Source organism: Clytia hemisphaerica, unplaced genomic scaffold (assembly GCF_902728285.1).
Source record: "Clytia hemisphaerica strain Z4C2 unplaced genomic scaffold, Clytia hemisphaerica genome assembly, whole genome shotgun sequence".
NCBI lineage: Eukaryota > Metazoa > Cnidaria > Hydrozoa > Leptothecata > Clytiidae > Clytia > Clytia hemisphaerica.
Window position 1 is genome coordinate 231,630 of NW_027103748.1, and position 26,363 is coordinate 257,992.

A 26,363-nucleotide genomic window follows, 5' to 3' on the forward strand; every position below is an offset into this window, starting at 1 on the left:
TTTTCCAGCAGACTTTTTTCTTTAGTTCGCTAAGAACAGACCGCCATATCCAGCTGGAACGTACCTTCAGAACAGATATTTTGAAGTTCCCCTTCGGTGGATGCTTTCGAAATTATTGATTTGCATGACGTAATCTTTTATATAGAGACAAAAAAGAATACAAGACACCTTTCCACAGACACGTACGCAAACCTGGATGATGTCTTGACATTGAAAAATGTAGAGTGTGCCTTATTACTTATGGTCATGGGTCTGGCTTTGACGAGAAGGGCATGTCTATTAGTGAGGACAAGGAAATCAGGATATTCTTCCGCATCAGGTGTTGTTCAGAAGCATGTCCAGCTTAATGGAAAGCTTAACAAAAAGTACGAAGAGAAAAAGTCAAAAACCTTTTTCTGCTACGCATGATCCTTCAATCAAACCTCCTATCCAAAATTTGGAATGAGTGAGCAAACATCAGGGTCGATTCAAAAAGCAGGGAAAACGGTTGGTATTGCAAAAAATTGCTTGGATGTGGACTTATCTTGGATTGGATTTAGGATTTTGCCAAAATTGAGCCTTACGTTTTTGTGAAATTATTCTTGTAAAAAAGTGTTTATTAGATGTATAGAACAATTAAGCTAAATAGACCGTCGACTCAAAGAGGGCAGTTTAGTTACTTTAAAATTTCAATATAATTTATTTATTTAAATATGTACTAAAAATTAACAAACCAAACAAATTTTTCTCAAAAATAAAAAATAATCTAATAGTATTCTAAAGGCTGTCTTTTTAAAGAGCCTACCTAAGGATAAGACAGCCAATTGTTTTAATTCGAAAACCATTCAAAGGAAACAGTTGTCATTTACAATGTGATAAACTATCTTTGTTTTCGAGCACAAAGATTCTTAAGATACTCCGAAAATGTGAATTCATTCACAAACCTTTTCATCAAATTTAAGTGAGTTTATTTAACGTACTGATTTTCACATATCAAAAATATAGCAGAGAAAATATTTAGAACTCAGTAAATCATATAAGATGAAGGGAAGTCATAACACGCTCCATGCTCTTTACTTTTTCTAGGGTTGAAAAATTGGTCCAAATAGTTTATTGTAAGTACGTCACATTTAACGTTTATTTAGGGTGTAGATCATAAAAGAAAATGCACCCAATGAAACAATAGCTCTAACTGAATGTAATTTTCCCCAATGTTTCAAATTTTCTGTGATCCAACCTTCACCTAGAAAAGATAAAATGAAAGAAGAGAAATATGAAATCATCGATACTCTTTGTAAATTATTTCACTTATTTTTTTGTACTTTAAACTTGAAAACCTCTGCGAATCGAATGTCTCCTTTACACGAACAGTTTACCCCCCCCCCTTACCGTTCGAGATAAGGAAACATTCGAGTTGCAGAGGTTTTCAAGTTTACTCAGTCAAGTTTAAATTAACTCTCACGCTAAGTTGAAAGAAAAAAATAGTTCAATATAGTTATGGAGAGTTCGAATTATGGAGACATTGAATACCCTAATTTTTATGTTCTCGAGGAACCAAAAATATTGTTCCAACGAATTTTTTCGAGTTAACCCTATTCGTACTAGGGGGCTTTTTCTGTTCGGAGGTCACATTAATGGTAATAGCTTCTGAAATAATAGAGCTTTTACCATGAAATTTTCTGTAAATTCCTAACTTTTATTAGCTTCAAAAAAAATTTGACACCTAAAAATTTTCACACCTTGAGCATGATGACATTTCTGACAGTAAGGTGTCACAAAAATTGACACTGTTCCAATACAAATTTATTCTTTATGTCAAATATTTAGTTTAAACCCTAATTTATTGAATATTTAGGATAAAATAAGCATTTTAGACTCAGGCAACTTTCTTAGAGCCTTTGTTAGAATACAATAGCTATTTATAAGATCGAAGGAAATTTTCGGTTTCTGCTCACATTGGGCATGATGAGTGACGTCATCAAAAATATTTTTTGTCAAAAGTTACCTTATGTGACAAGGATCCTGTGTGCCAAATTTGATCCAAAAAGACCCATTTAATCTTACCTTTGACACTGATGCATTTTTCAGTTTCGATGAGTTGATTATTGAGAGGTCTGATGAAGATGAGTGTGAAGGGCAGCATGGACAACATCATGCACCCACATCCAAGCCAGTTCAATGCGTCTGCTGAAGTGTTTCGTAAACAAAAATAAGCTCCAAAAGCCGACGCACTCGACAGCAATGATAATTTACTCTGTATGAAAAAAAACATATAACGAAAGTCAAATGAAAATTCTTTCAGATTATATTTGTATTAATAATGGTTCCACTGGAACCAGCTAATCTGAAATGAAGAAAACTATTTCTTCACCTAGTCTAAACAAGTTTCACATTTATCACCTTTTTTGAGAGTTTTTCCTGCAATGTAAAATGAGTAGGATCCAATTCAATACAATCAGACAGGATCAGATAAGACGAAAAATATACCTGAAGTGAAGCAGCTCTCACAAAAGAAGGTTTCCACTGAATGATAGCAGTGGTTGGATCGTGTGTCATACGGGCAGGTTGTTCCACCAACGTCACGTACAACGCCCCACCAACAAACACACCGGAAAATATAGTGGCTGTTGTTTTTAGTAAATGACCAGTTGTTACTAAGTCTATATTCATGTTTATTTTGTTCATGGTTTTTCTAAACAGAATCAAACAAAAGTGTAAGAGATTATTAATTGAACAAACAATAAAACAAACAAAAATATAAAGACAAATGATAATTTGAACATCGTTAATATGGTAATTGGGTAATTAAAGGCCTGACAAAGTCACAAAAATTCGCCTGAGTCAAATGATAACACATTGTGATACAACAGCAATTACTTAACCTTCAAAAATTGAGAATCGTGAATTTTTTTCAGATTTGTTTGTACAGGGGGGGGGTCTTGCAATTACTCCTTGACACTATGTGGAGTAACTGCAATTTTGGACATTTTCTACAGACACCACCACCTTGCAGTTATTCCATAGTGTACTAACTGATTTTACCCTCAAAATCGGTGTATACCACCCCCAAAAATGCCAAATTTGGCAATTTTTTCACTGAATTCCTCATTTTTGATACCATTTTACTGGGTACGTCTTATCAACGACCGTTGAAGAGTTAAATATCCAAGTTTGTTAAAATATCTTTCATGCCTTGATTGAAGAAATAATTTTGTGATGTTTTTTTTGACTTTTGAAAAAAATGTTTTGAATTTTTTTGCTTCCGGAATTTTTAAAAACCTGAAATTTTAAGTGAAAAATTGAAAAATTTGCTCACTTAGTACACCATATCCTACCAAAATCGACAATTTTGGGCTTAGGCACCACCCATGTTGCAGTTAGTCCACTGGTGGAGTAACTGTTTTCCAAAATTTTGGTTTATATACCACCACGGTAGTAATTGTCATAGTGTTTATATAATAACTGCATGACCCCCCCCCTGGTTTGTAAGCGAAATTTTGTGAAATTTGTATTTAAATTCATAATCGACTCCCTCTATATGATTCTGTATTAATTGTTACTTTAATTTTTTTCCAATGTTTATTGTTTTGTGGTTTCTTTTTCAAACGTTGTATAAAAATCAGGAAAACAAATCAAATGAAATGACAAGCACACAAAGAAAACTAAATATAATCTTATTTCTATTTTGATATATTCTAAACCTGTGCCCAAGTTTCCAAAGTTTTGTGATATTATGTAAACAAGGGTCTTGCATTGTGTATCATTCAAACTACACAAGACTTTTTAGTTCCATAATGATTTTGTTTTTTCAAAGTTTGTGTATATTTTCAGATGTTTCAAAATTATTGTAACAATCATTCTCTCAAATTCTAGTAAACAGGTGCACTTAAACCACACCCTTGGAGATCTGCTTGCATTTCTCGATTGTACTTTTAGCATCATTTGTATTTCTGAGACCAAAACCTTATAGACACATAGACTGAAAATCCTTAAGAAAATAAAGAGGATCTTGTAACAACCTGGCTATGGAATCAAACTTTTTACCCAACTGAAAAAAAAGCGGGACTGCCATGTATATTTCAATCTTGTTCTAATAAACCTAAAAATGACCTTGACAAACTTTGTTACTCATCATGCATGCGTAATCTTGAATCTTTGGTGAAATTATCTTACCTGATAGTGCCAAGTAACATGATTACTATTCTTTGACACCGAAAGATGACTGGCTTCAATCAAGACTTTTTCAAACCACTGCAAACAACTCCAAAGAGAACAAGTGATACTTTTATGGACCTACCTGGTTATGCATTTAACACATATATAATTTAATTGATATCTACGTGAGCATGACCGTTAAACAATCATTCAGAACACAAATAGTGACGATCTATTAAAATTAGTCGTTTGCGATTTTTAAGGAGTTCCGGATTCAAAGGATGATTTTTTTGGAAATCAAACAATGCTAAGTTTTGGGCATCATCATAAAGAACATTTTTCTGTAAAGAAACAATTAAATAAGTTGAAAAAATGTGACGGAAATGTGAAAAAAACGACGATTTCCGGCACATTTCCGGTTCTACAGACCGGAAAAAATTTTTTTTCGACAAACGGTTTTCGACACCTTTTCGGCAGTACTAATGTGCATCTATGTGCAAAAAATCGCAAAAAACTAATGAGAAAATCTCGAGAAAATCTCAAAAAACCGCTTTTTTCGGGACATTTCCGGTTCTAGCGGCCGGAAAAATTTCTTTTTCGAAAATTGGGCTCTGTCACATTTTGGGCATTGCCATTTTACATCATTGTGCAAAAAATTGCATGAAAATCTGTCGAGTATAAGTTGAAAAAATGAAGGAAAACCGTTTTACGCCGGTTTTCGGCTGTTCCGGCGATTTTTAAGGAGTTCCGGATTCAAAGGATGATTTTTTTGGAAATCAAACGATGCTAAGTTTTGGGCATCATCATAAAGAACATTTTTCTGTAAAGAAACAATTAAATAAGTTGAAAAAATGTGACGGAAATGTGAAAAAACTATTATTTCCGGCACATTTCCGGTTCTACAGACCGGAAAAAATTTTTTTTCGGCAAACGGTTTTCGACACCTTTTCGGCAGTACTAATGTGCATCTATGTGCAAAAAATCGCAAAAAACTAATGAGAAAATCTCGAGAAAATCTCAAAAAACCGCTTTTTTCGGGACATTTCCGGTTCTACCGGCCGGAAAATTTTTTTTTTCGAAAATCGGGCTTCGTCACACTCGAGGGTTTATAGTAATGTACCTTTGTGCAAAAAATCAGAAAAATTGAATGAGCCAATCTCGAGAAAAGTTGGTAACTAACGAACGAACTAACGAACACGGGTTAATTTATAGGACCTCCACCCCACCGGGGTAGGTCCAAAAAGCAACTTCTTCTTCTAGGGGAATTCAATTACAATCTACTTAAATGCGAGGATGATTCTTAGATAAAGTCTTCAACCTGACATATCCTTAGACTCGAATCTTTTACTTCTGAGGATCCTTTTACCAGCAAGAATCACAGATACCTCAAGAATACTGATCAAACATTCTTTCAAGCCCATTCAATAACTGAACTGTATCTGGGAGGTATTGCTAGACTAGGTAGGTATAGACCTACCATTTTCCACAGTTTTGTCTTTTTTCATTTAATGAGAGTGGTTTTCCTTCAAGCATTCTATTTTTTTCGAACAAGATTGGTCTAAATATAATAAAAAAGACTAATCCTTGATTCTTGAAGTTGACTGGTCTCTTCAAGAAATTTGGCTCAGGATTTGGCGATAATCAATAGTATAAGTTTCTTTTTTTTTCTTTTTTAGAAAGAAATTCTTATCTCTGACATAACAAAGTTTATAAAATTTTAGACTCTGCAATTAAAAAAGTCAGATACATTTTGCTTGATAATGTCTGTGAGTGAACCCTTGTTGACAGAATCTCAAAACTTTGGAAACCCAGGGAGACACATATTTTTAATTACTTACCATAAAACCTCTTTTAGAAACCTCAAAAACTTTCAAAACTACTTTAAACTACATCAAAACATCAGCTACATTTATAAAGGCTCCTTTCCAATTCCATCAGCCATTTTGTTTAGAAATGAACCTGTGTTTTCATTTTCATTTGTTTATCTTTTTTTGCAATGTCAGGTTTTTCCATATATTATGCGCGTATAGAAAAATATTGAAAACCCCGCAAAAATTCTGCTCAACAACTTGGCGCAAATCAGCCAATCAGATGCACTTGCATATGCAGGGACAAATATCCCTGCAGACAAGTTAGTTGGACCAGACTGTAAACATTGAGACAAGATTATAAAACAACTAGACAGTTAGTCACACTTAGGAAATTCAGAAAACAATGTCAGTCATCTAAAGGATGTATTTAAAACAACAAGGAGAGTTACCTGAATAAAGTTCAAGTTCTCAAGACAATTAATTTAAAACTTGAAAACTTAAAATGAGATAAAATCTGATTGCAAACGTACAGTACTTTAGGCGTAGAAACTTTCGCGAGCAGAAACTTTCGCGATTTTCGCGAATTTTGGCCCTTTTCGCGAAAGTAAATGTCTTTAAAAATTCTAGGAAGGGACATTCGCGAAAGTTTATGCTCGCGAAAAATTCTTGACAAAATAGAAAATCTGTAAAACTTCAAACTTTGAATAAATTGTAACTTTTATGGCACTTTTTAGCCTGCTAAAAGACTAATAAGTCAAAGGACAAATGTTTCAAGCCAACCCAAGAAGTATTTGTGTCTCTAAGCCATTTTTTCATGTGAAAATTCTCAATTTTACGTCTTGATTCGCGAAAGTTTATGCTCGCGAAAAATATTTTTCCGTTAAATTCGCGAAAGTAAATGTCGTGAATTTCGCGATTTTTCGTCCTCGCGAAAGTTTCTGCTCGCGAAAGTTTGTACGCCTAAAGTAGCCAGAATATCAACAAAACAAATCTTGTCATTCAATTTCCGAGGCAGCGCTTTAATTTTGAGTAAAAATAATTCCACACATGTAAATGGGTCAGTGTTTGAGGTCCAGTAAAATTTTCGGGAAGTAGCTGATTCAGGAAGTAGTACGCGGATCTAGGTGGGTTCCGACTCTCTCGTAGATCTTTTTCTTGGGAAGCTGATCTTCATAAATCCCTTCAGAAGTTTTGCGGCATATTTTTTGCTTGCGAGTCAATTTTGATACGCGTTTTGGCAGAAGGCTAGTGTGACTAAAAGTTTACAGTCTGGATATCCAGGCTAATCATTATCCCTTTATTTTAATTTCTTGAACTTTTGCGAAAAAAGGAAAAATACGAAAGCTGAACTTTCTATTGCTTTATTCACATACTGAACTTTTTTTTGCAAACTTAAAAAAAACTGATTTTTGTCCCGCATTTGCGGGACTTTATCTAACAAAGGGTTTTATTTCGGTATTTTGGTATATGGAAAAGATATTTTTCAACCTGGATAGATGGAATAATTTTATAATATGCGTCAATAGGTTCTCACGTTCTTCCACCAGCTTCCACCACAAAAGACTTATTCAGTTAGTCACACTAGGAAATCTAGCTTTCAGAAAAAACAACATCAGTCATCTACAGGATGTATTTGAACAACAAGGATGAGAGTTACCTGAATCAAGTTCGCAAGAAAATTAATTAAAACTTGAAAGTTTGAAACAAAATAAAACATGTAGCAGCCAAAATCAACCAACCAAAGTTTGTCATTCAATTCCCGAGACAGCGCTTTGATTTTTAAGGCCTTGTTTATCAGTCAGGACCTCATTTCACTTTATCGATATTACGCAAACGGCAGTGTGCGCTAAATAATCTTGGTTTGGCTTTTGATTTCAAGCAAAGGTCTTAGCAACAGGGCGCGCTTACATAGCAACGGGGCTGGGTAGAAAAATCTAAACATAGAATTCAATAAAAAATACCCATCATCGTATAGAGCACTAAAAAATACCCCCTTTCTATGTTTAGTTTGTTCTACCTTAGATTATAACTGAAAATATCTTCAAAAAACCTTCATCCGCTATCAGCCCGCGCGGTAATCTTTGCCCGCTTCAATTCTTCAAGAGAGGTGTGCTTAGCTAAGCCCTGCTCGCGGGCGATAAATCTATGTTTACTTATCTTGTATATTTTAGTGGTATTTATCCAATGAAAAGGATGTTGACAAAATATGCACAGCATTGATTATGACATCATTAAATATGTCAATGTCAATTCAACGCCCGTTAAGGAAAATAATTCGTAGATAGTTCTTTTTATCTTGAAATTTAGAATATTACAAATTTAATATTTGTTATTCTATCTAGATTATATTAGCATTAGAATACGGTAAATTTTCACGAAAAATATTTTGCGATGGCGGTACGCCCAATCGCGCCCACGGGAAAGTTCCAATTTTTAATTATCGGGAAATCGGGGGAAACCGGTTCACCACGTGGATAAAAAACATACAGAATGAAACCTGACAGAAGGTTTTCAACCATATTTATTCAGATAAAGCTATAAGAGGTTCACTACTTGTGGATTTTAAAACCTACATAAGCAATAACGAAAGTTGTTGGGAAGGAAAGAGTCAGTCTGTTTCCTCTAAAGGATCCTGCATTGTAACACGCATGCGTAATTTGTCGTTCTTTTAGACCACATGTAGTTAATTCCCGTGATAAACGAAAGGGAATGAATCGCTAGTGATGCTGACTGGTGGTGAGAACTAATGTTAAAAAAGACCGCTAAAGTAAAAACAATTCCGCACGTGTAAATGGGTCAGTGTTTGAGGTCCAGCAAAATTTCCGTCTCCCCCGTAGATCTTTTTCTAGGGAAGTTGATCTTCTAATTTGTTCTCAAGGTTGGCTTGGCTTAAATATCTTTTCATCTATGGTAGGATGCGCACTCGTCGGGATTTTTTGCGTGGAACAAGTCGAAAATCAAAATTAGAACATTCCATCCATCATAACTTATCCTTAACAACTCCAAACTTGTTCATTCTTTTTTTTTGAAATACTCAGAATTTATCAGAGGAAACAAAGAAAAAAACCCCATCCCATTACCTACCTTCAATAAAAAGATATACCATTTATTAGACATCAAGGTGAAAAAATTGCGACTCGGAATTCGTGGCACCCCCGTCTACCTTGACCACCATTTTTCAAATGGCTATCGCTATTGAGCTGGATTAGTTATAGACTCGCTGTTTTTTTTATAAAACCCGGGAAAGATAGTACTTTAGTTTATCACGTGGTAGCCTTTTCGATAATCTGTAGGGTAGATCGTCAACTACCATTTTTAGCATGATGTCAAAATATTCAAAGTGTAATATTTTTTTGTGAAAATTTAATCTATTAAGACAATTTGCACAATTTTTAACCTCCTAGGTCAAACACAATTTTTAACCTCCTAGAACAAACACAATTTTTAACCTCCTAGGTCAAAAATCCAGCATTCCGCAGGGGGTCTTTGATTCGCACTAAAGCAAAAAATGAGTAAAAATGGCATTTTTTTGCCCATTTTAAGACAATGAAAGCCCAGTAAAGGGTCAAAATGGTTTCTAAATGGTGTCTTGTACTAATATTCAATATAAAAAGACAAAATAACCCCAGCGAGATCGCTCAATGTTTCAATTTCAGGCTAAAAAGGCTGATTTTCTCCGATTCTGGGTAGCATAATACATGAAAGCAGCATTTTTGAGGACCCACAACTTTTAAACTTTTTAAGGTACACACTTGAAACTTTCAGTAATTAAACACTTCAGTGAAAGCTCCAGGAAAAATTTAACTTGAATTTTCAAAAATTTCCTATAAATCCATAATGGCGTCCTAGAAATTGAGTTTTCGTGCTAAATGCAAATATTTCAAGCTAAAACTTGGTTTTCTCAGGCTAAAATCTCAAAAATGGTTTCAAATGGTGTCCTGAAATCTTTTGGTGTTGAAAGTATTCTGAAAATACTCTGGGAGAAACAAAATGGTTTGGGTCAGAAATTTACCCAAGTCTGCCATTATGGTATTGCATTTCCCACTTAAACGCGATATTTAGAGTTAAAGTCTGATTTTCTCAGGCTAAAATCTCAAAAATGGTTTCAAATAGGGTCCTGAAATCTTTTGGTGTTGAAAGTATTCTGGATATACTCTGGGAGAACCAAAATGGTTTGGGTTTGAAATTTGCCTAAGTCTGCCAATATGGTATTGCTTTTCCTGCTAAAACGTGATATTTAGAGTTAAAGTCTAATTTTCTCAGGCTAAAATCTCAAAAATGGTTTCAAATAGGGTCCTGAAATCTTTAGGTGTTGAAAGTATTCTTGGAACAATCAAGGAAAATCACAGTGGTTCACAATGGACATATATATGCCAAAGTCTGCCATTATGAATTTTATTTCTTTAGGAAGAACACTCAAGCTTACTCAAAACATTGTGTTTTAGAATGAAATACAATTCCATAATGGTAGACTTTGGCAAATTTCTGACCCAAACCATTTTGGTTTTCCCAGAGTATTTCCAGAATACTTTCAGGACCCTATTTGAAACCACTTTTGAGATTTTAGCCTGAGAAAATTAGAGTTTAGCTCTAAATATTGCGTATTAGTGAGAAATGCAATTCCATAATGGCGGACTTTGGCAAATTTCTAACCCAAACTATTTTGGTTCTGCCAGAGTATATCCAGAATACTTTCAACACCAAAAAATTTCAGGACACCATCAGGAGAAAGTTTTGGGAAAAAAACTTACCACTTTTCCAATCTTTCACACTTTTACAACTTTCCTCACCAAGACTTTGCAAATGTTTATAAAAATGGGGGATTTTCCATGGTTGCAACATGGTAGCACGAAATAGAAAATATTTCCATAATTTTTTTCAAGTAAAGGTGACCTTGGAAAATCGTAATTTATGCGCCCGCTATAATTTATTTATTCATGAAATCGAAAGTGAAAGTTCTTTATTCGATTGCTATTGGAGGATGGTATGCATAATTTTCATTTGAGCCTGGAATAATTATGACATCATAGATCCATTTTCCCACCAAAATACCAAAACTTTGCAAATCCAAATGATTGCTGTTGTTTGCTGGGAGAGTTTGGAAAAGTCCTATTTTTCACATCTTTACAACTTTCAAGGATGGTTTTTTGAGATGGGAAAAATGGGAAGGTATTTTACAATTTTTACAAACTCTCCAATTTTTCTGGCCAAAACTTTGACTTTTTGATTGGAAAAGTGGGAGAACTAGGAAATTTATGTACCAAAACTTTCTCCTGCATTTGAAACCATTTTCGAGATTTTAGCCTGAGAAAATTTGACTTTAACTCTAAATATCGCGTTTTAGTTGGAAATGCAATGCCATAATGGCATACTAGGGCAAATTTCTGACCCAAACCATTTAGATTCTCCCAGAGTATTTTCAGAATACTTTCAACACCAAAAAATTTCAGGACACCATTTGAAACCATTTTTGAGATTTTAGCCTGAGAAAATTTGACTTTAACTCTAAATATCGCATTTTAGTGGGAAATGCAATACAATAATGGCAGACTTGGGCAAATTTCTGACCCAAACCATTTTGATTCTCCCAGAGTATTTTCAGAATACTTCCAAAATCCAAACATTTCAGGACATCATTTGAAATCATTTTAGAGATTTTAGCCAAAGAAAACCAAGTTTTAACTTTTAGCTTGAAATATTGGCATTTAGCATGAAAACTCAATTTCTAGGGCGCCATTATGGATTTATAGGAAATTTTTGAAAACTCAAGTTTGATTTTTCCTGGAGCTTTCTCTGAAGTGTTTCATTGCTGAAAATTTCAAGTGTGCACCTTAAAAAGGTTAAAAGTTGTGGGTCCTCAAAAATGCTGCTTTCATGCATTTTGCTACCCAGAATCGAAGAAAATCAGCCTTTTTAGCCTGAAATTGAAACATTGAGCGATCTCGCTGGGATTATTTTGTTATTTTATGTTGAATATTAGTACAAGACACCATTTAGAAACCATTTTGACCCTTTCCTGGCCTTTTATAGTCTTAAAATGGGCAAAAAATGCAATTTTTACTCATTTTTTGCTTTAGTGCGAATCAAAGACCCCCCTGGGGAATGCTGGATTTTTTACCTAGGAGGTTAAAAATTGCGCAAAATGTCTTACAATAGATTAAATTTTCACAAAAAAATATTACACTTTGAATTTTTTGACTTTGCCATTTGACGATCTACCCTAAAAGGGCCGTCTTTAAATCGAGAAAAAAGAAGAAATTTCGATTTTTCGGCACTTTCCTGAAATTTTTATCAGGACTACCGTGAGTAGTCCTAAATCCGACAGCCCTGCCTAAATCCATCAGCCCTGCCTAAATCCAATGGGGTCTTTCAAAGATACAAACTAAAATAAAAACAAACCTTTCGCTGTGACGCAATGACAATACCAAAGTGTCAACTAAACTGAGAGATTTGATACACTGAACCAATTGAACCATGTAACAATAATTGCTTCTTATTGCGAAGCGAATATACATGAGCGAAGCAGTTTTGCTATAGTGTGCATGTACCTTTAAATTCTATATACCCAGGGGAGCGCAAGACGAAAACGAAAATTTAGTTCCCATCTGTTAAATGTGGGTTAAGTATTCAGATCCCGGTTGTTTTCGTCCAGGTAAGAGGCGTTACAATATCGGTTTGGTAGATTGTATTTAGGATGGCTTCGTCGAGAAAAAGAACCTCTCTACGGCGCCGAAGATCTCCCAGTCAGGGCAACTTCCATAAAAGATATTCCGTCGTTCCCGTACATTTTTAGCTTCTTTACTCCCGCTCCATATCAGAAAGCTGATTGGTTCGGAAAACCAGAGCGCGGTCGAAGCGTTCAAATATCAGAAAGCTGATTGGTTCGGAAAACCAGCGCGCGGTCGAAGCGTTCAAAAAACTCAAACTCTCTCTCTGCTCCCTTTTAAGAAGTCGCTGCATTGACTCGAGCATTGAAAAAACAGACACTTTCGAACCTTCGAATCTTTCCAATTTCGAATGTTTACTTTTTTGTGAGAAATAAAACTGAAACGTTGAATGTTTTGAAAAAGTTGGTGGTAAGATGTTGGAGGTGTAAGATGTTGGTTGAAAAGAAGAAGCTGAAACTGTAGCAAAGAGAAAGAACAGAAGAAAGAAGATGGGAATTTTTATTGTTTCATCTGGTTTCATTGACAAGACAGACTCAACAGAGTTGTTGTGTCATTTCCAGAAAAGGAAAGCTGAAAAATGACCTGCATACGTGGTGAAAAAACCTTTTTTGCAAAGCAGCGAATATAACTATAAGAGAGTGAGCAAGAACATGGACTTGGCCTTTTTGCATGCTTTGAAATGGGGACGAACATATTCAAGTTATGGATAATCTGGAAGAATTTATCCCTTCTCTTATTCAGTGGAAAAGAGAACTGATTGTTTGTCGTTGTTCTTGAAATCTTGACTTGGCTGCTCGAAAATATGTGGGCTCTGGTTGCTTGCTGTTATAAATATGCATTTGATGGCCAGGATAAAGTAACTATTGAGGAAACATATGATTGTAAAAAGGATTTTAGAAATTGCTGGAAATGAAAATGACTTGTAAAATATCGAAATATGTGTCCATGAATAAATCTTGACAGTTATCATCAAAACATGATATTATGGATATTTATGATGTACTTTTAACTGTTTTAAATTTCTGTGCTACAGCTGATAAAATTATTCTAATGTGAAGAGTTTGCTCCTAAATCAATGGTAAGACTGTCAAACATTTGTCTCCAGCAGATTTAAGATTAAAAACCCTATAGGGCTTCACCACTTTGGAAAATACAGCCATTATAAAAATGTTGAGGTTTTTTGCTAAATTGTTGAATCAAACCCTGGTCGAAGGAATTGTAGGAATCTTCTTAAATTTTAGTTCTTTTTCTCTGGTTTTTCTTTATATTTATTTTTAAGATTTTATACCACTAATAGTTTTATTATAATTATAGAACCTAAACTTTTAAATTTTTGTGTATAAATAATGATGTAACTTGATACAATATTTCTAACTCGTAACTGGGTATGGTTATTAAAGATTAATTCCTCAGTACAGTATTTCACATCCCTGTCTCAATAGACCGAGTGGTGTTTAAACCGGATAGTGCTTGACCCCGAGGATTCTTTTTTTTTTGATTGGGTTTTGGTTTTATGCAAGAGACTCTAAAACAAAGACTAGATTTGATATCAATATTTACATGTAAAAATCTTCGAAACCATGAATACTATCATCGAGTCACCAGTCATTTACTGAGGAAAGTCTGTCTACCCTGGAATTCTAACAAATAAAAAACTATTTATGGCAGGGGGGGATTCGAATGTTTGTTTTTATTGAAACATTCGAAATTCGAAAGATTCGAAAGTTCGATTTTCGAACACGAGGAATTTAAAACCGGAAGTAAAATGAGTCAAAATAAAAACCAAAATTAAAAATAATTTACTTTTTAGGTTTAGGTGGAAAAGCTTTCCCGAACAAAAGACGCGATTTTAAAATTTTCTCCGAATATTTTTTACTTACCTTACATGAGTATTAGGAGACGTGTAATTAAGTGAATTAACACGAATTGAGAAATTTCATGTTAATTTCAAGGCCGTTAAAGTCCATACTTATATTCATGTAATAAGGTATAAATCATTTTTGTTTTTGGTGAGACCCCGAAAAAAGAACTTATCGGGCTCATTCAATACTTTCTATCTTTTTGCTTGCAACTTGCGAATTTAGTGACCTGCCTCGATCGCTTCGCAACTTTTATACATATACGGCTTGTACAAAACATAATTTTTTATTACATAAAACTGTTAACATTTTAAACACGAGCAACGGATTCAGAATAATAGAGGTAATTATTTTTACAACTCACACTTTTTCGATCACATTAATTGACATCTTCACATTCACATCTTGTTAGATGTTTTGTTTTGTATGAGAGTTCTTGTAATAGTTTATTGTTCAACTTGGAGAGGGAATATTTGTAAACACAGAATTTTTTTTCATAGCAGTTATTTGGGGGGGTCGGATTTAGGTAGGGCTGTCGGATTTAGGACCACTCACGGTACCACATATTGTTGGAAAGCTAAGGGTTTCAGCTTTTCATTGGTAAAATTTGTTTTTAGCTATCATTTCCAGCTCATTAGCGATGGGCTAAAGTTTAACAGTCATCGGGACGATTTTCAGACCGCGCCAGCAAAACTCCCCACACCCCGCCACACGGAAGACTAGATTTCATCTGCCATTTTTGGCACGATTTTGGTGCCTCCGAAAATTATTTCTTGCTGGTGTCAGTATAGCCCTAACTCTTCACACAAAAATTACGGGAAAGGCATGTTTGGACTTTGTACCCTATGCTGCACTCAAACACTTAAGCCAAAGTCCCGCAAAGGCAGGACAAAAATCAGTTTTTTGAAGTTTGCAAAAAAACACCACATAGAAGATCTTTCAAATTCAGTATGTGAATAGAACAGTAAAAAATACAACTTTTCTATTTTTCCTTTTTTTTGCAAAAGTTCTAGGAATGAAAATAAAGGGATAATGATAATTGAATGCTATCCATTGATGACCCGCGGCACTATCGTGAAGCTAGAATCGCTTCGCATACTCTTTGCTTGAGAAAATGATTGACAGATTGAAGTTTTTCATCCGCGCAGGAGTTCGCGGAGCGTTCTCGGCTCAATCCTCGGACCCCGCTAAAAATGGTAGACTGAGCTGTGATAGATCATTTCGATGGAAGTTGTTGGAATGTTTACAAGGCTCTCGACAGAAAATTGTTTGTTTTATTGTCAATGATGACAGTGCGGTTATTAATTTTGTTAGATCTAACAAATTGATGTTTGTAAGTGCACTTTATAGTTTTGATTCCCATTGAAGAATCATATTCTGGTTTTCATGTTATTAGATGCTGTTTTGGAGCTTTAGGTCTACACTGGGTGTGGTGTAAGGAGGCGATTCTTTGAAAAGGTGGTTTTTTTGTGGTTTTAAAATGGAATAACTTTGGAACTACTTAACCAATTTTAACAAATGACCCCTCATTTTTCTCACAAAGGACTTTCAAATAAAATTAGTTTGGTTTTCAAAATTTGAGGGGAAAATTTTGGCCTGACTACCCTATCTATGGCTCAAATTTTAGGCAATTTCTCATAGTTGGATAGTTTTTGAAAATGTTAATTTCATTAAAAAGCATCAGGTTATTTTTCATAAATCCCTTTAGAAGTTTTGCGGCATATTTTTTGCTTGAGAGTTAGGTAAATGATATAGCGCTTTTGCAGCATTAATCTTTGATACGCATTTTGGCGGGGGACGCTAGTGCCTAGTGAGTGTGACTAACCTGTTATCATTCAGTGAGTGTTTTGCCCCCCCCCCAACGAATTGCACTTGCACTTTGAGAGTGTAGAATTTTGGATTGTTGTGCACATGATAGTTAAAAGCTTTCTGCACATCTGATACTTGGGGAAAGCACTTTTTGCACACGAGTGCTGCACCTGAGAGATGTGCCATCATAATCTGCAATCGCAAACTTGTGGTGACTGGATGACTCTCATACTCTCAAATTGAATGCACAAAATGTAAAAAGACTTACTGGTCATTCAGAATGAAATTTTAAAAAGACAAAAGTATGAAAATCTAAAAGAACAAACTTGTAAGAGTTGACGATGAGTGACGATTGACAAAAAACAATGAAAAATTTTGCTTGACCAAGCCGCCATCTTGAAAATATTTAAAGCGATCTTTCTCGATGAGAAGAGGAATTAAAATACATTTATTGGGGAGATAAGTGCAAAATTTAAGGTTTTCAGGTGCAAGTTCAGACCAGGGATATGTTATAGCGGAGCTGGATAACGCACATTTAAAAAAGCCTTGTTCTATCTCTGTCCCTGACATTAAAATTTGATATGAAACAGAAATTTAACTTTTTTAATTACAAACTCGTGAAATTTGGATTTCCTCTTGATTCAGCCAATGATTCTGCTGCTGCATTTATCGTTCACGATTAAAAACTTTTAATTATCAAGAGGGTCTGTAAAACATTGGTGAATGACAATTTAAAAAAATGAAAAACATTGTTTTCATTGTAAAGTTATAAGAAGCTTCTTCTCTAAGAATATAAATACTCTAAATAGTACTTTTTCATTTGAAATACCGCGCTACACCGTGGGGTGCCTCCCTTTCTAACTGATATTTTCAGATAGCAAGTCGGTATGTCTGATTATGGAAAAAATTTCAAGTCAATTGAAACAACATTTGTCAAAATATTTACATCCGAAATTTTTGAAGAGAAATCATGAAAGCTTCTCAAATTCATAACAGACGCTGATGAAAATAGATTTCATTTACAAGGAAGCTTTTGGGGTATCTTCTACAAATATTATTTTGATGAAAAGTGGGAACATCATAGCAAAATATGTGCAAACGTACTGCATGAATACTTTGTCTACTTTATTTTTCTTATAAAAACTGAACACTCAAGGGAACAGAGATGGATTTCTATTATCAACAGTTTACAATAGAAAAGACAAAGAAGCAATCCGCTAAGGAATTCTCGTCCTTCATCCAGCTCCGCTATAGCATATCCCTGTTCAGACGGCTTTTTAACCTCAAGTGCAGCTAGAGTTCAGCCATTTTGCAGCTAATTTGTGCACCTTGTCCGGACCAAAATTTATCAGGTGCGTTCTCAGTGCGGACACTGGGCGAAATAAGAGATCTCCAATCCCGGAAATATCTTCAAAATATGATTTTTCCATATACTTTTGTAAATATGGAAATATGAATTTTCTATATTTCCAAAGTTGTGGAAATATCATATTTCATGATATTTCCAATTCTGAAATTCATTGAAACATCATATTTTCAAGATATTTCCAATTTTTGGAAATATCATCTTTCCAAAAGTTGGAAATATTTTGAAAAAATTATATTTCAGTTTTGGAAATATCATGAAATATGGTATTTCCACAATTTTGGAAATATAGAAAGGTCATATTCTATATTTACAAAAGTATATGGAAATATCACATTTTCAAGATATTTCCAGGATTGGAAATCTCTTACTTATTTCGCCCGGTGGGAACTTGGTATTTCCGAATGCAAACTGACCGATGAGGGGGCATTTTCAAGTTAGCGATTTTTCGTAATTTAAGATTCTAAAGTGCGTGATTGCGTGATCAGAGGAATCAACGTGATCAACATGATCGTGATAGAAGGCAATTTAAAACGTGATAAGGTGATTTGACAATTTTCTTTGCGTGATTGCGTGATTTAAATGGCAGGAACGACGGAAGTACACCCTGAGTATCAGAGGTTGAGTTTTCAAAGAACATACCAACCTCTGAGGACCAAGTAAAGAAATTTTATCGCGCATGCGTCATTCTAATCACTGCAGAAAGAATCAGAGATGAAGAGCAAATATTACCATATTAATGTCTAGCAGACTTATATCAGTATACATGTTTACTATTGAATAATTCCCCAGAAACTTCAAAGTGTAATTGAAATGAGTTTCTTACAAAAGAAATCTTCTACATGATTCCCAAATGTATAACAGTAACTACTAAACTATTAATTATGGTAATGTTACTTCAATGGAATCGAAATAATAGACAAATCTTTATGTTATGATTCTCTATCACTGACTCTTTGTAAAAAGCGTCGATGACATTTCTGAGTTGTGTTTTCAACGACGCGAAAAAAATATCAACTGTGCTTTTCACGGTATGACGGAAGCTTTTGAAATCGGCGAACGAGTTAATTTAAGCGATTTTACCGACGCAGAGGAAAATTTCGACATTTTTTTTGAAAATCTGGTACGACGACCGCCGTGCCACCGTACCCGGTGCGTGGTACTTGAAAGATGACTGGGGGGAGCTCACCGATGATTTATTGTGGAAAGCACCCCAAGACAGCTTGTTTCGTTTATGTACCGTAAATCCTCGAATAAGCGCCCGGGCGCTTATTTAAGTTTTCAGGCTTTAAGGGGAGCGCTTATTCGAGCGGGGCGCTTATTTTTTTATTTCAGAAGAATTATAAAAGAAAGATCCTCATCGTATGCATTTGGTAAGTCGGTGGCACTAATACCCTGTACCCAAATTTTTATCAGGGATAATATTGATATTTATTGATATTTACTCGAGCTGTGATACGTACTAACGATAAATACCCTTTAGGGACTTCCAACTAGTGAAAAATGCAAAGTAGCAAGACTGGGAAGGTTGACTGGATGCATTACTTTTCAATAAAAAATCACGCATAATATTTCTAAAAAACAAGGGAAACATCGTCTCGGACGTTGGATAGTTTGTGTAGATTGCTCACAGTAGGGGAGGATAAGTATTCCATTGAAGGTCGAAACGATCCATCCAGCTATAAAAACGGAATGCTCTCTCTGCAACACGTACAAAGATGTTTAATCGATGAAAATCAAGGCTTCATGACAAACAATCAAAAATGTGTTCCAATATTGTAACTGATATCTTTCTTCTCACTTTACTGATCTATGTTTCGTGTAGGGGCATGCCAGGTAGAAATGTCTCAATTTGAGTGTAAAAAATCAATATTTCCCATTTCAATCTTCTATTGTTACATCACTAATGTATTGAATGAGTTTTTTCAAAACATTGTATTCATCAACGTCTAGCTCATCATGAATAAGAGATAGCTTACACATAGCAACAGTTTTGTCATTCATGGTAACGCAAAATAAACGGTAGCATATTGAATAAAACATTTTTCCTCTGCTTAGTGTGTTGCTTGAAGATATACATTTTAATCATGCTTTGAAAAGGAAAACAAAAATAAAAACTTTTAGATCACATAAACAATGATGGAGAATAGATTGAGCGAAGGTATGAAGGCAGCAGAGTTGGTGGGTTTTGGTCTCACTGCACTTGCTGGATTCATCTTGAATGCTATCGTGATTCTTGCTGTTGTCTATGTACCTAAACCTTACATTTGCACCAAGATATCACTCCATTTGGCAATCAGTAATATCATCGGAAGTATTTTAGTAACCCTTCTGCAAGGATTTGGTGATTCTTGGCTAACGGAACACGACGCTTGTAAACCATTTCTTTTCTTAAAATCCTTTTGGTGTATTTCATGTATTTTGATGACATCGTTCTTGGTTTATGAAGGCTTTTTCAAAATCAGACATCGATTAGAATCATTGAAAAAAGATAAAGAAATTGAGCCAGAGAATTGTTTGAGTTTAAAATTTACCATATCTTTGTTGTGGTTAAGTTCAAGTGCGGTGGCCCTAATGACATTTTTATTGATCTCGATGTCAAAAAAATCCTTGTGTATATCGTATCAACATTCGAGAAGAGACTTGGTTAGTTTTTATTATGGTTTCATGATTATTCTGCCCCTACTTCTAATGGCCGTCATGAATATAATTTATAAACGAAAATGCTCTCAGCATCGAAACTCGATTGGGACTTACAACAAAGCAGTGGCCGGGAAACGAATCATACAACGTGATTTTCATTACATGAAAAGTTCATTTCGTTTAGCGCAAGTACTTCAAATAACCTGGGTTCCACATGCTATTTATCTGTTCTGTTTGACTGAATGGTTTGTCGATAATTTCTCTTTTGGAGAAATAGCATATCACATGTTAAAATTCTTGCAATGGCTTATGTATTTCTCGTGCGTTTTACAGCCGGTCGCATTGATCTTCGTGAACTATCAGATTAAACTGGTCGTGTTGGCGAAAATCAAAATATCATCATTAAACATTTGTGGCAGCGAATCTAAGAACAATGATTTCGTACAATGTGGCTCAGAAAAATCAACCAGTACAAAAATGAGCATCGTGAACCTTGATCAAGAAGAGGGTGGTGTTGAAAATTCATCTGAAAACACGCTAAATAAAAACAATGAACCATACTCACCATCCCAAAAGAGAGTTGTAATGTTTCATAATGCTTCTTCAGAAGAAAATGAAGAACACTCATCGACAAACAATGATATCGAAGAAGGTGCTGGTGAAAACGAGGAACAGTCTGACCAACATCAAGAATGGTACATTGATGGAGCAACAAGACAAGAAGCGGATAATATAACCAGAGATGATGGCGACGACAGTTACAGTGAGGATGACGAAGATGAAGATGATACAGAAGAAAGACATCGTTTCCAACATCTCAACTGTAAATCCTCTTTCAACAACATTCACGACGCCCTGGAAGCTTCCAGTGATATCCAACCTCATAGTTTTAGTAACTTTTTCAACCCTGGTGAAAGTGAGAGTTCAAGAAAATCGAAATATATGATCAGTGAAGATTCAAATGGATATATGCAGAGACCAGTACCGAATGTAGAGAAGATGTTTTCTTTTAATCTTGACAATGAAGAAGGGCGGGGCACCGCCTGCTCGAATGTTTGATGAAATGTTATATAATAATATTTTTTAACAAGAATGGCGTGATGATTTTTTATCATTTGAAGAAATTCAAAAAGCGTGCTGTTTGAAATATATATTTTCATTTTCTAAACCATTGAACTGATAATTTCAGTTATGCCTAAAAGGTTGTTACAATTTATGTGACCGATATTTGATTCATCAACAAATTCCGTAGCTCGAAAAATAGATTTTGAATAACACGTGAATAACTTCTTGGAGAATTAATTTGGTCAATAGGCTTTTATAGAAAACTTACGCTGTGATAGCACAATTCTAGTTCTTCTTAGTGCGAAAAGTGCTCGATGCTGTCTCAGAGTTGTTTACGTTTTGTTAAGAATGAGACTTGTAGGTTTTGGTACTTTTGGTTTTAGATCAGACATTTAAGCTGAAATATTAAAACGTTTAAGTTTAACATCGTCAGTAATTTCTTTGAAATCCTTTATACTGAACTAAAATAGTTATAGAATAGCAGCCAATAAGAGAAAACGATCATTTGAAATTTCTGATCAATTGTTATATATAAGGCTTGGTTTGGAGTGATGTTTTTCTTAACTTTTACCTTTAGGAATCCATAAATCGTATTACCAGCATGGTAGTGGCCAATAAAATATGAAAATCGACTTTCTCAAAACATGGTCATATAGCATACCAAAATGTCAGAAATTTGATAGAGATTTAGAAAAACATTAGTACCATGATGCCTCAAAAATGAACTCATTAAAATTTTTGGCCCTCCAAAGCCGCTTTTTGACAAAAAAAACAGGAGCAGTTGCATTATGGGCATGCAATCCTTAAAAATACAAATCTTGTTTTGGGATGGATTTCTAGCAAGTATTTGATCAATTTAATCACGGTTCAGTATCTGAATTGCAATTTCAAAGTTTCAATAAGTTATGAGAAAGGGGTCAAGGTTTACAGGTTTTAAAGGTGTAATAGTGTAAATTTTAAGGTTTCGATTTTAACCCTTTGGTTTGGATCTGCACATTATTTTGGTATTTCAGGGTTCCTTGACACCTAGGCGAATGCGATGAAGAATGCCTATTTGATGGTTTTGTAAACACCTGTAAAACTATATATTTTCTGAAAGCATATGAAACGTAGAGTCCGAATACATATTCGAAAGTTTATGATTATTTGCTCCTAGCAACCAGCCTAGGTTGCCTAGCTACCAAAATTTCTGAAAAATATTTTTTTTTCGTCAATTTTCAACTTTGGAATCATCTGAAGATACAAATACGACCAAATTTAGTACTGACCAGATGCAGAAAAAATATTTGAACAAGTTTGTCTACTTTCCAAGATATTGTAAGAAGCTGAAAGTCAAAAGAGCTAAAAATGGGTAATTTTCCATTAGAAAATCAGTACGGCTATTTTAACCTGTGATAGAGACTGAAAAATTCATTGATCTTACAAACCACTCAAAACACATGGTTTTCAAATGGGTATATTTTCTTGAGACCATCTGGTGAAAATTTTATAGAAATCCAGCAACCTGACCTGTCACGGATCCAAAGGGTTAAAGTACAAAAAATATTTATGTACCAATGATCTAATTGTAATAATAGTAACTTGACATAAGGACTATTTTATAAAAAATTATTCGAGAAAAACCATTTTGTAGGTTTTAAGGGGTAAATAACTAAAAGGGCACTTTCAACACAAAAAGTTTCAGCCTCAAATTCCACCTGAATTTTCATCATCAAACAATTGTAAAAATATTTTCAAAAATTATAAATTACAAAATCTCCCCGATAAAAATATCTGCCCTAAAACATCCCTAATAAAAAGGCTAAGAAGACTGCCTCTGAAGTTGGTTGGAAAGTCATATTTAACTACTATCCCAGGGTAGAGAATAAAAATTTTGTGATCCTCATTAGATTATGTTTAGCTGCATAGAGGACCTGTAAGTTTAAACAATTTAACCCACCCATAAAACATCAGCACTTTGTTCCTGAGGGGTCCAGGTCCAGCTAAGGAAAATAGCCCCCAGCTAAATTCTAAAAACATAGCCCCCACCTTCACAAAGCAAAATGTCAAAGAAATTTTGCATGCTATTTTTTTTCAAGAGGGATAAAACCTTTCACACAGCATAGATTTTTGACATAATTTGAAATATCTTCAACCTATCAGCTCTGCCCTCAGTTCTATTATACAACACTCAGCCCCCTACCAAGCTAGCCCCCAGACTTTTTCGAAAGATACAGCCCCCAATCAAGCAAAAATGGTTTAGCCCCCCTTAATCTCAGAGGGTGCATTCTTTGTTGAGACAGGGGTGTGACATTATTATGTTGTACAACCTATAGTTATACGCTTTTCTGTCAGAAACATTTGGGGATTTTCTAAGTAATTTCTATTCTAATTTTTTTTTTAATCAAATATTTTTTAAACAAAACTCAAAAAATGTCAAGTTAAATGTTTACTGGTATCAAAGAAGCGCTAATAGTACGTATTTCAGCATACTGGTACATGATTTGGCAGTAAAAGGAGGAAAATTGTCTCCAAAAAGTCCATTCGCGAAATTAAGTCCCCGCGAAATAGTTAAATTTTGCGGATGAGCTCATACCACGAAATTTAATCCCCGTGAAAATTTATCCCATTAAAGTAGTGGCGGCAACTTTTCGACTGGAATCCTCATCGCATATTGCAGTACGGGATCCTCATCGCATATTGTAGTACGGGATAGGAATGAGCTGTACAATGAACTGTCATTTTGAAAATTCTCATCATTTATGTACGAAATTGCATTAGAATCCAAATACGATTGAAACGAGACAAAAAACGAACTGTTGATAAATAAATGAATTGATTAAGGTAACAGAGAGGCCTCATGAAAAATGAAAACATTTTGAATTTTGAAACCTTTTGATTCAAGGATGTACACAATGAAGTAGCGAAAAAAATACCAAAATACCAAAATAAAATTTCAATTTTAATGTGCGTTCATTGATACCATTGATACCACACGGTATACAGCTTTTAAAAGTTGACTCGTGAAAGAAGTAACAGTTCCTCTATATTCGGTTCAATCAGCGCTTTGAAAAATTTCACTTGTGTTAAATCCAGGGGCGGTTATGAACCAGCCTTACAATATCTACAAAAAAAGCAAAAACTACAATATCTATCCCTAAAAAGGTTAAATTTCCCTGAAACTTTTCTAGGAAAAAAAGTCCCGGTAAGGATCCCAAAATTCACAAATTTTGGTTTTTCCTCGATTTTAGAACCTATATTTTTCGATTTTGAAACTTAGTACCCCGGGTGTTTAATGCAACGGTATGTTCTTATAAAAAAGTTGGATGCCAGGAGCCTAGCCGCTAAGCTACAGCTAGTGTCTTTCCGAGGGGAAAGCAAATTTCTTCGAATTTTAGAGATCAATTTATAAGGCAACGCAAGTTGTATCTTACGATGGCCCAGAAGGCTCAAAACACGCACTTCTAGTTTGCATGCACTTTTCTTCCAGTTCTTATATTATAAAATTTGTGAACAAGAACTGTCTAGGGTCAATGGCCCAGAAGGCTCAAGTGACACTGCGCACTTCTGACTTTTTGTCACGGCGGGAAATTTCCAAGGCTTCTGTTCATCATCTAGCGAAAAAAAGTTTCTTATAGGAAGTATAGGTCTGCGAAGGCAATCTCTATTGACCCGACCTCGACCTCAACCCTGACCCTTGAAAAAGGCCGACCCTCGACCCTTGCAAAAAAGCCGACCCTCGACCAAAATACAATAAAAAGCCAACCCTGCGTAAAAAAACAGTTTTTTGTAAGTTTTTTGCAGTGTTTTAAAATGAGATTGACATATCCTAATACTAAAGATTGAGCAGACAAGCAGGGGGTGGGAAACTTTTTATAAGAATATGTCAACGCCTCGTCGTCGACCCCCCCCCCGGGTACTATCATCTGTTTTTTTATGTTTCACTGTGCGACTGTGAGTGGTAGCCAGGAAGTGAGTGGAAGATAATATAATCTCTCGTGCGTCAAACTAAAACGTAAGTTAAGCCTAAAATGGATACGAGAGGCTAATTATACATGTTGGTCAATAAATATGATGCCCAGGGGGGGGCTTTGTGAAGAATGGATCTCATCCTCCTCTCCCCCCTCCACCGACGACTATTCTTAAAGTATTCTTTAAGTGTTCTAATAATCAGTTTATGGAATATTCATCCAAAAAAAATTCTTATAAAGTCACTAAAGCATTTTTTTACCCAGGGTCGGCTTTTTATTGTATTTTGGTCGAGGGTCGGCTTTTTCAAGAGTCAGGGTCGAGGTCGAGGTCTGGTTAATAGAGATTGTCGTCTGCGAATCAGACTAGAAATTTCCAAGCAAGCGGCCCGCGCAATGAAAATTTGTTTGGTCTTGAAAATGAATGTCGAGTTACGCAAAATGAGTTAAAATTTCCGAGTTAAGTACTGGCCAGCAAAATTTCCCCCTAGTGGCAAAAATCGGGGAATTTTCGGGCTTAATTAAATCGGGGAAGCAAAAAGTGACCAAATATCAACTTTGTTTTTTCATCAAAAATGTTGTTATATATGAATCACAGACTAGATTTACAACTCGTCAAACCACAAATTATATCGCTATTATCATCAACTAATTTATTACAACTCGGTATCTATTTTGCTGACCAGAACGGCTATCTTTCGAGGGAAACTTTTGCGTCTCTAAAATATTTTTAGAAGTGCGCAGTGTTGTCACAAAAAAAACTTGGAAGTGGTGAGCCTTAGACGTCAAAGACTATTGCAAACTAGGATAAATTATCCTAATTAGGCTGTAAGAATGCAAGTGTTCATTCTGTTCATTCTACTTGAAACAAATGTAAATAACCCTGTGTTATATCTTATTTGTTTATCAAGATCTCTATTTGGAAATTTTCTTTAAAAAACAATCATCATAAACAAGCAATATGCTGAATGGACCTAACTGATTCATCTTAGATAGCAATAAGGAGAAAAACAATCATTAAGAAAATATAGCGTTAGCGAAAATGCATTAAATTTCATCAT

General features: G+C 34.9%; 2 protein-coding genes across 3 annotated transcripts in view; both read right to left on the reverse strand.

Annotated features, from left to right (window-relative positions):
- Positions 1-842: 842 nt before the first annotated feature.
- Positions 843-2,693, reverse strand: LOC136805402 (uncharacterized). Its single transcript, XM_067061982.1, has 3 exons — positions 2,467-2,693; positions 2,044-2,233; positions 843-1,222 (listed from the first exon to the last, which is right to left on the reverse strand). The coding sequence occupies exons 1-3, from the start codon at positions 2,662-2,664 to the stop codon at positions 1,110-1,112; spliced, it is 501 nt and encodes a 166-aa protein (XP_066918083.1). The 5' UTR covers positions 2,665-2,693; the 3' UTR covers positions 843-1,109.
- Positions 2,694-24,063: 21,370 nt separating this feature from the next.
- Positions 24,064-26,363, reverse strand: part of LOC136805405 (rRNA N6-adenosine-methyltransferase ZCCHC4-like) — a 55,541-nt gene continuing 53,241 nt past the window's right edge. The window contains exon 15 of one of the 2 annotated variants that reach the window (XR_010846395.1): positions 24,064-24,150. The gene's annotated coding sequence lies outside the window, so the exon portion shown is untranslated. Of the gene's footprint in view, positions 24,151-24,230; positions 24,459-26,363 lie in introns of those variants that run through there. The other variant, XR_010846394.1, reaches the window with a different exon arrangement.

Bases quoted from the DNA above. Each gene is read 5' to 3' on its own strand.
- LOC136805402 (XM_067061982.1), bottom strand. From the start codon at position 2,664: ATGAACAAAATAAACATGAATATAGACTTAGTAACAACTGGTCATTTA. The intron at 2,234-2,466 runs GTATATTTTTCG...TTTTTCATACAG, and splicing joins TGAGAGCTGCTTCACTTCAG to AGTAAATTATCATTGCTGTC. The intron at 1,223-2,043 runs GTAAGATTAAAT...TATCTTTTCTAG, and splicing joins AAAATGCATCAGTGTCAAAG to GTGAAGGTTGGATCACAGAA.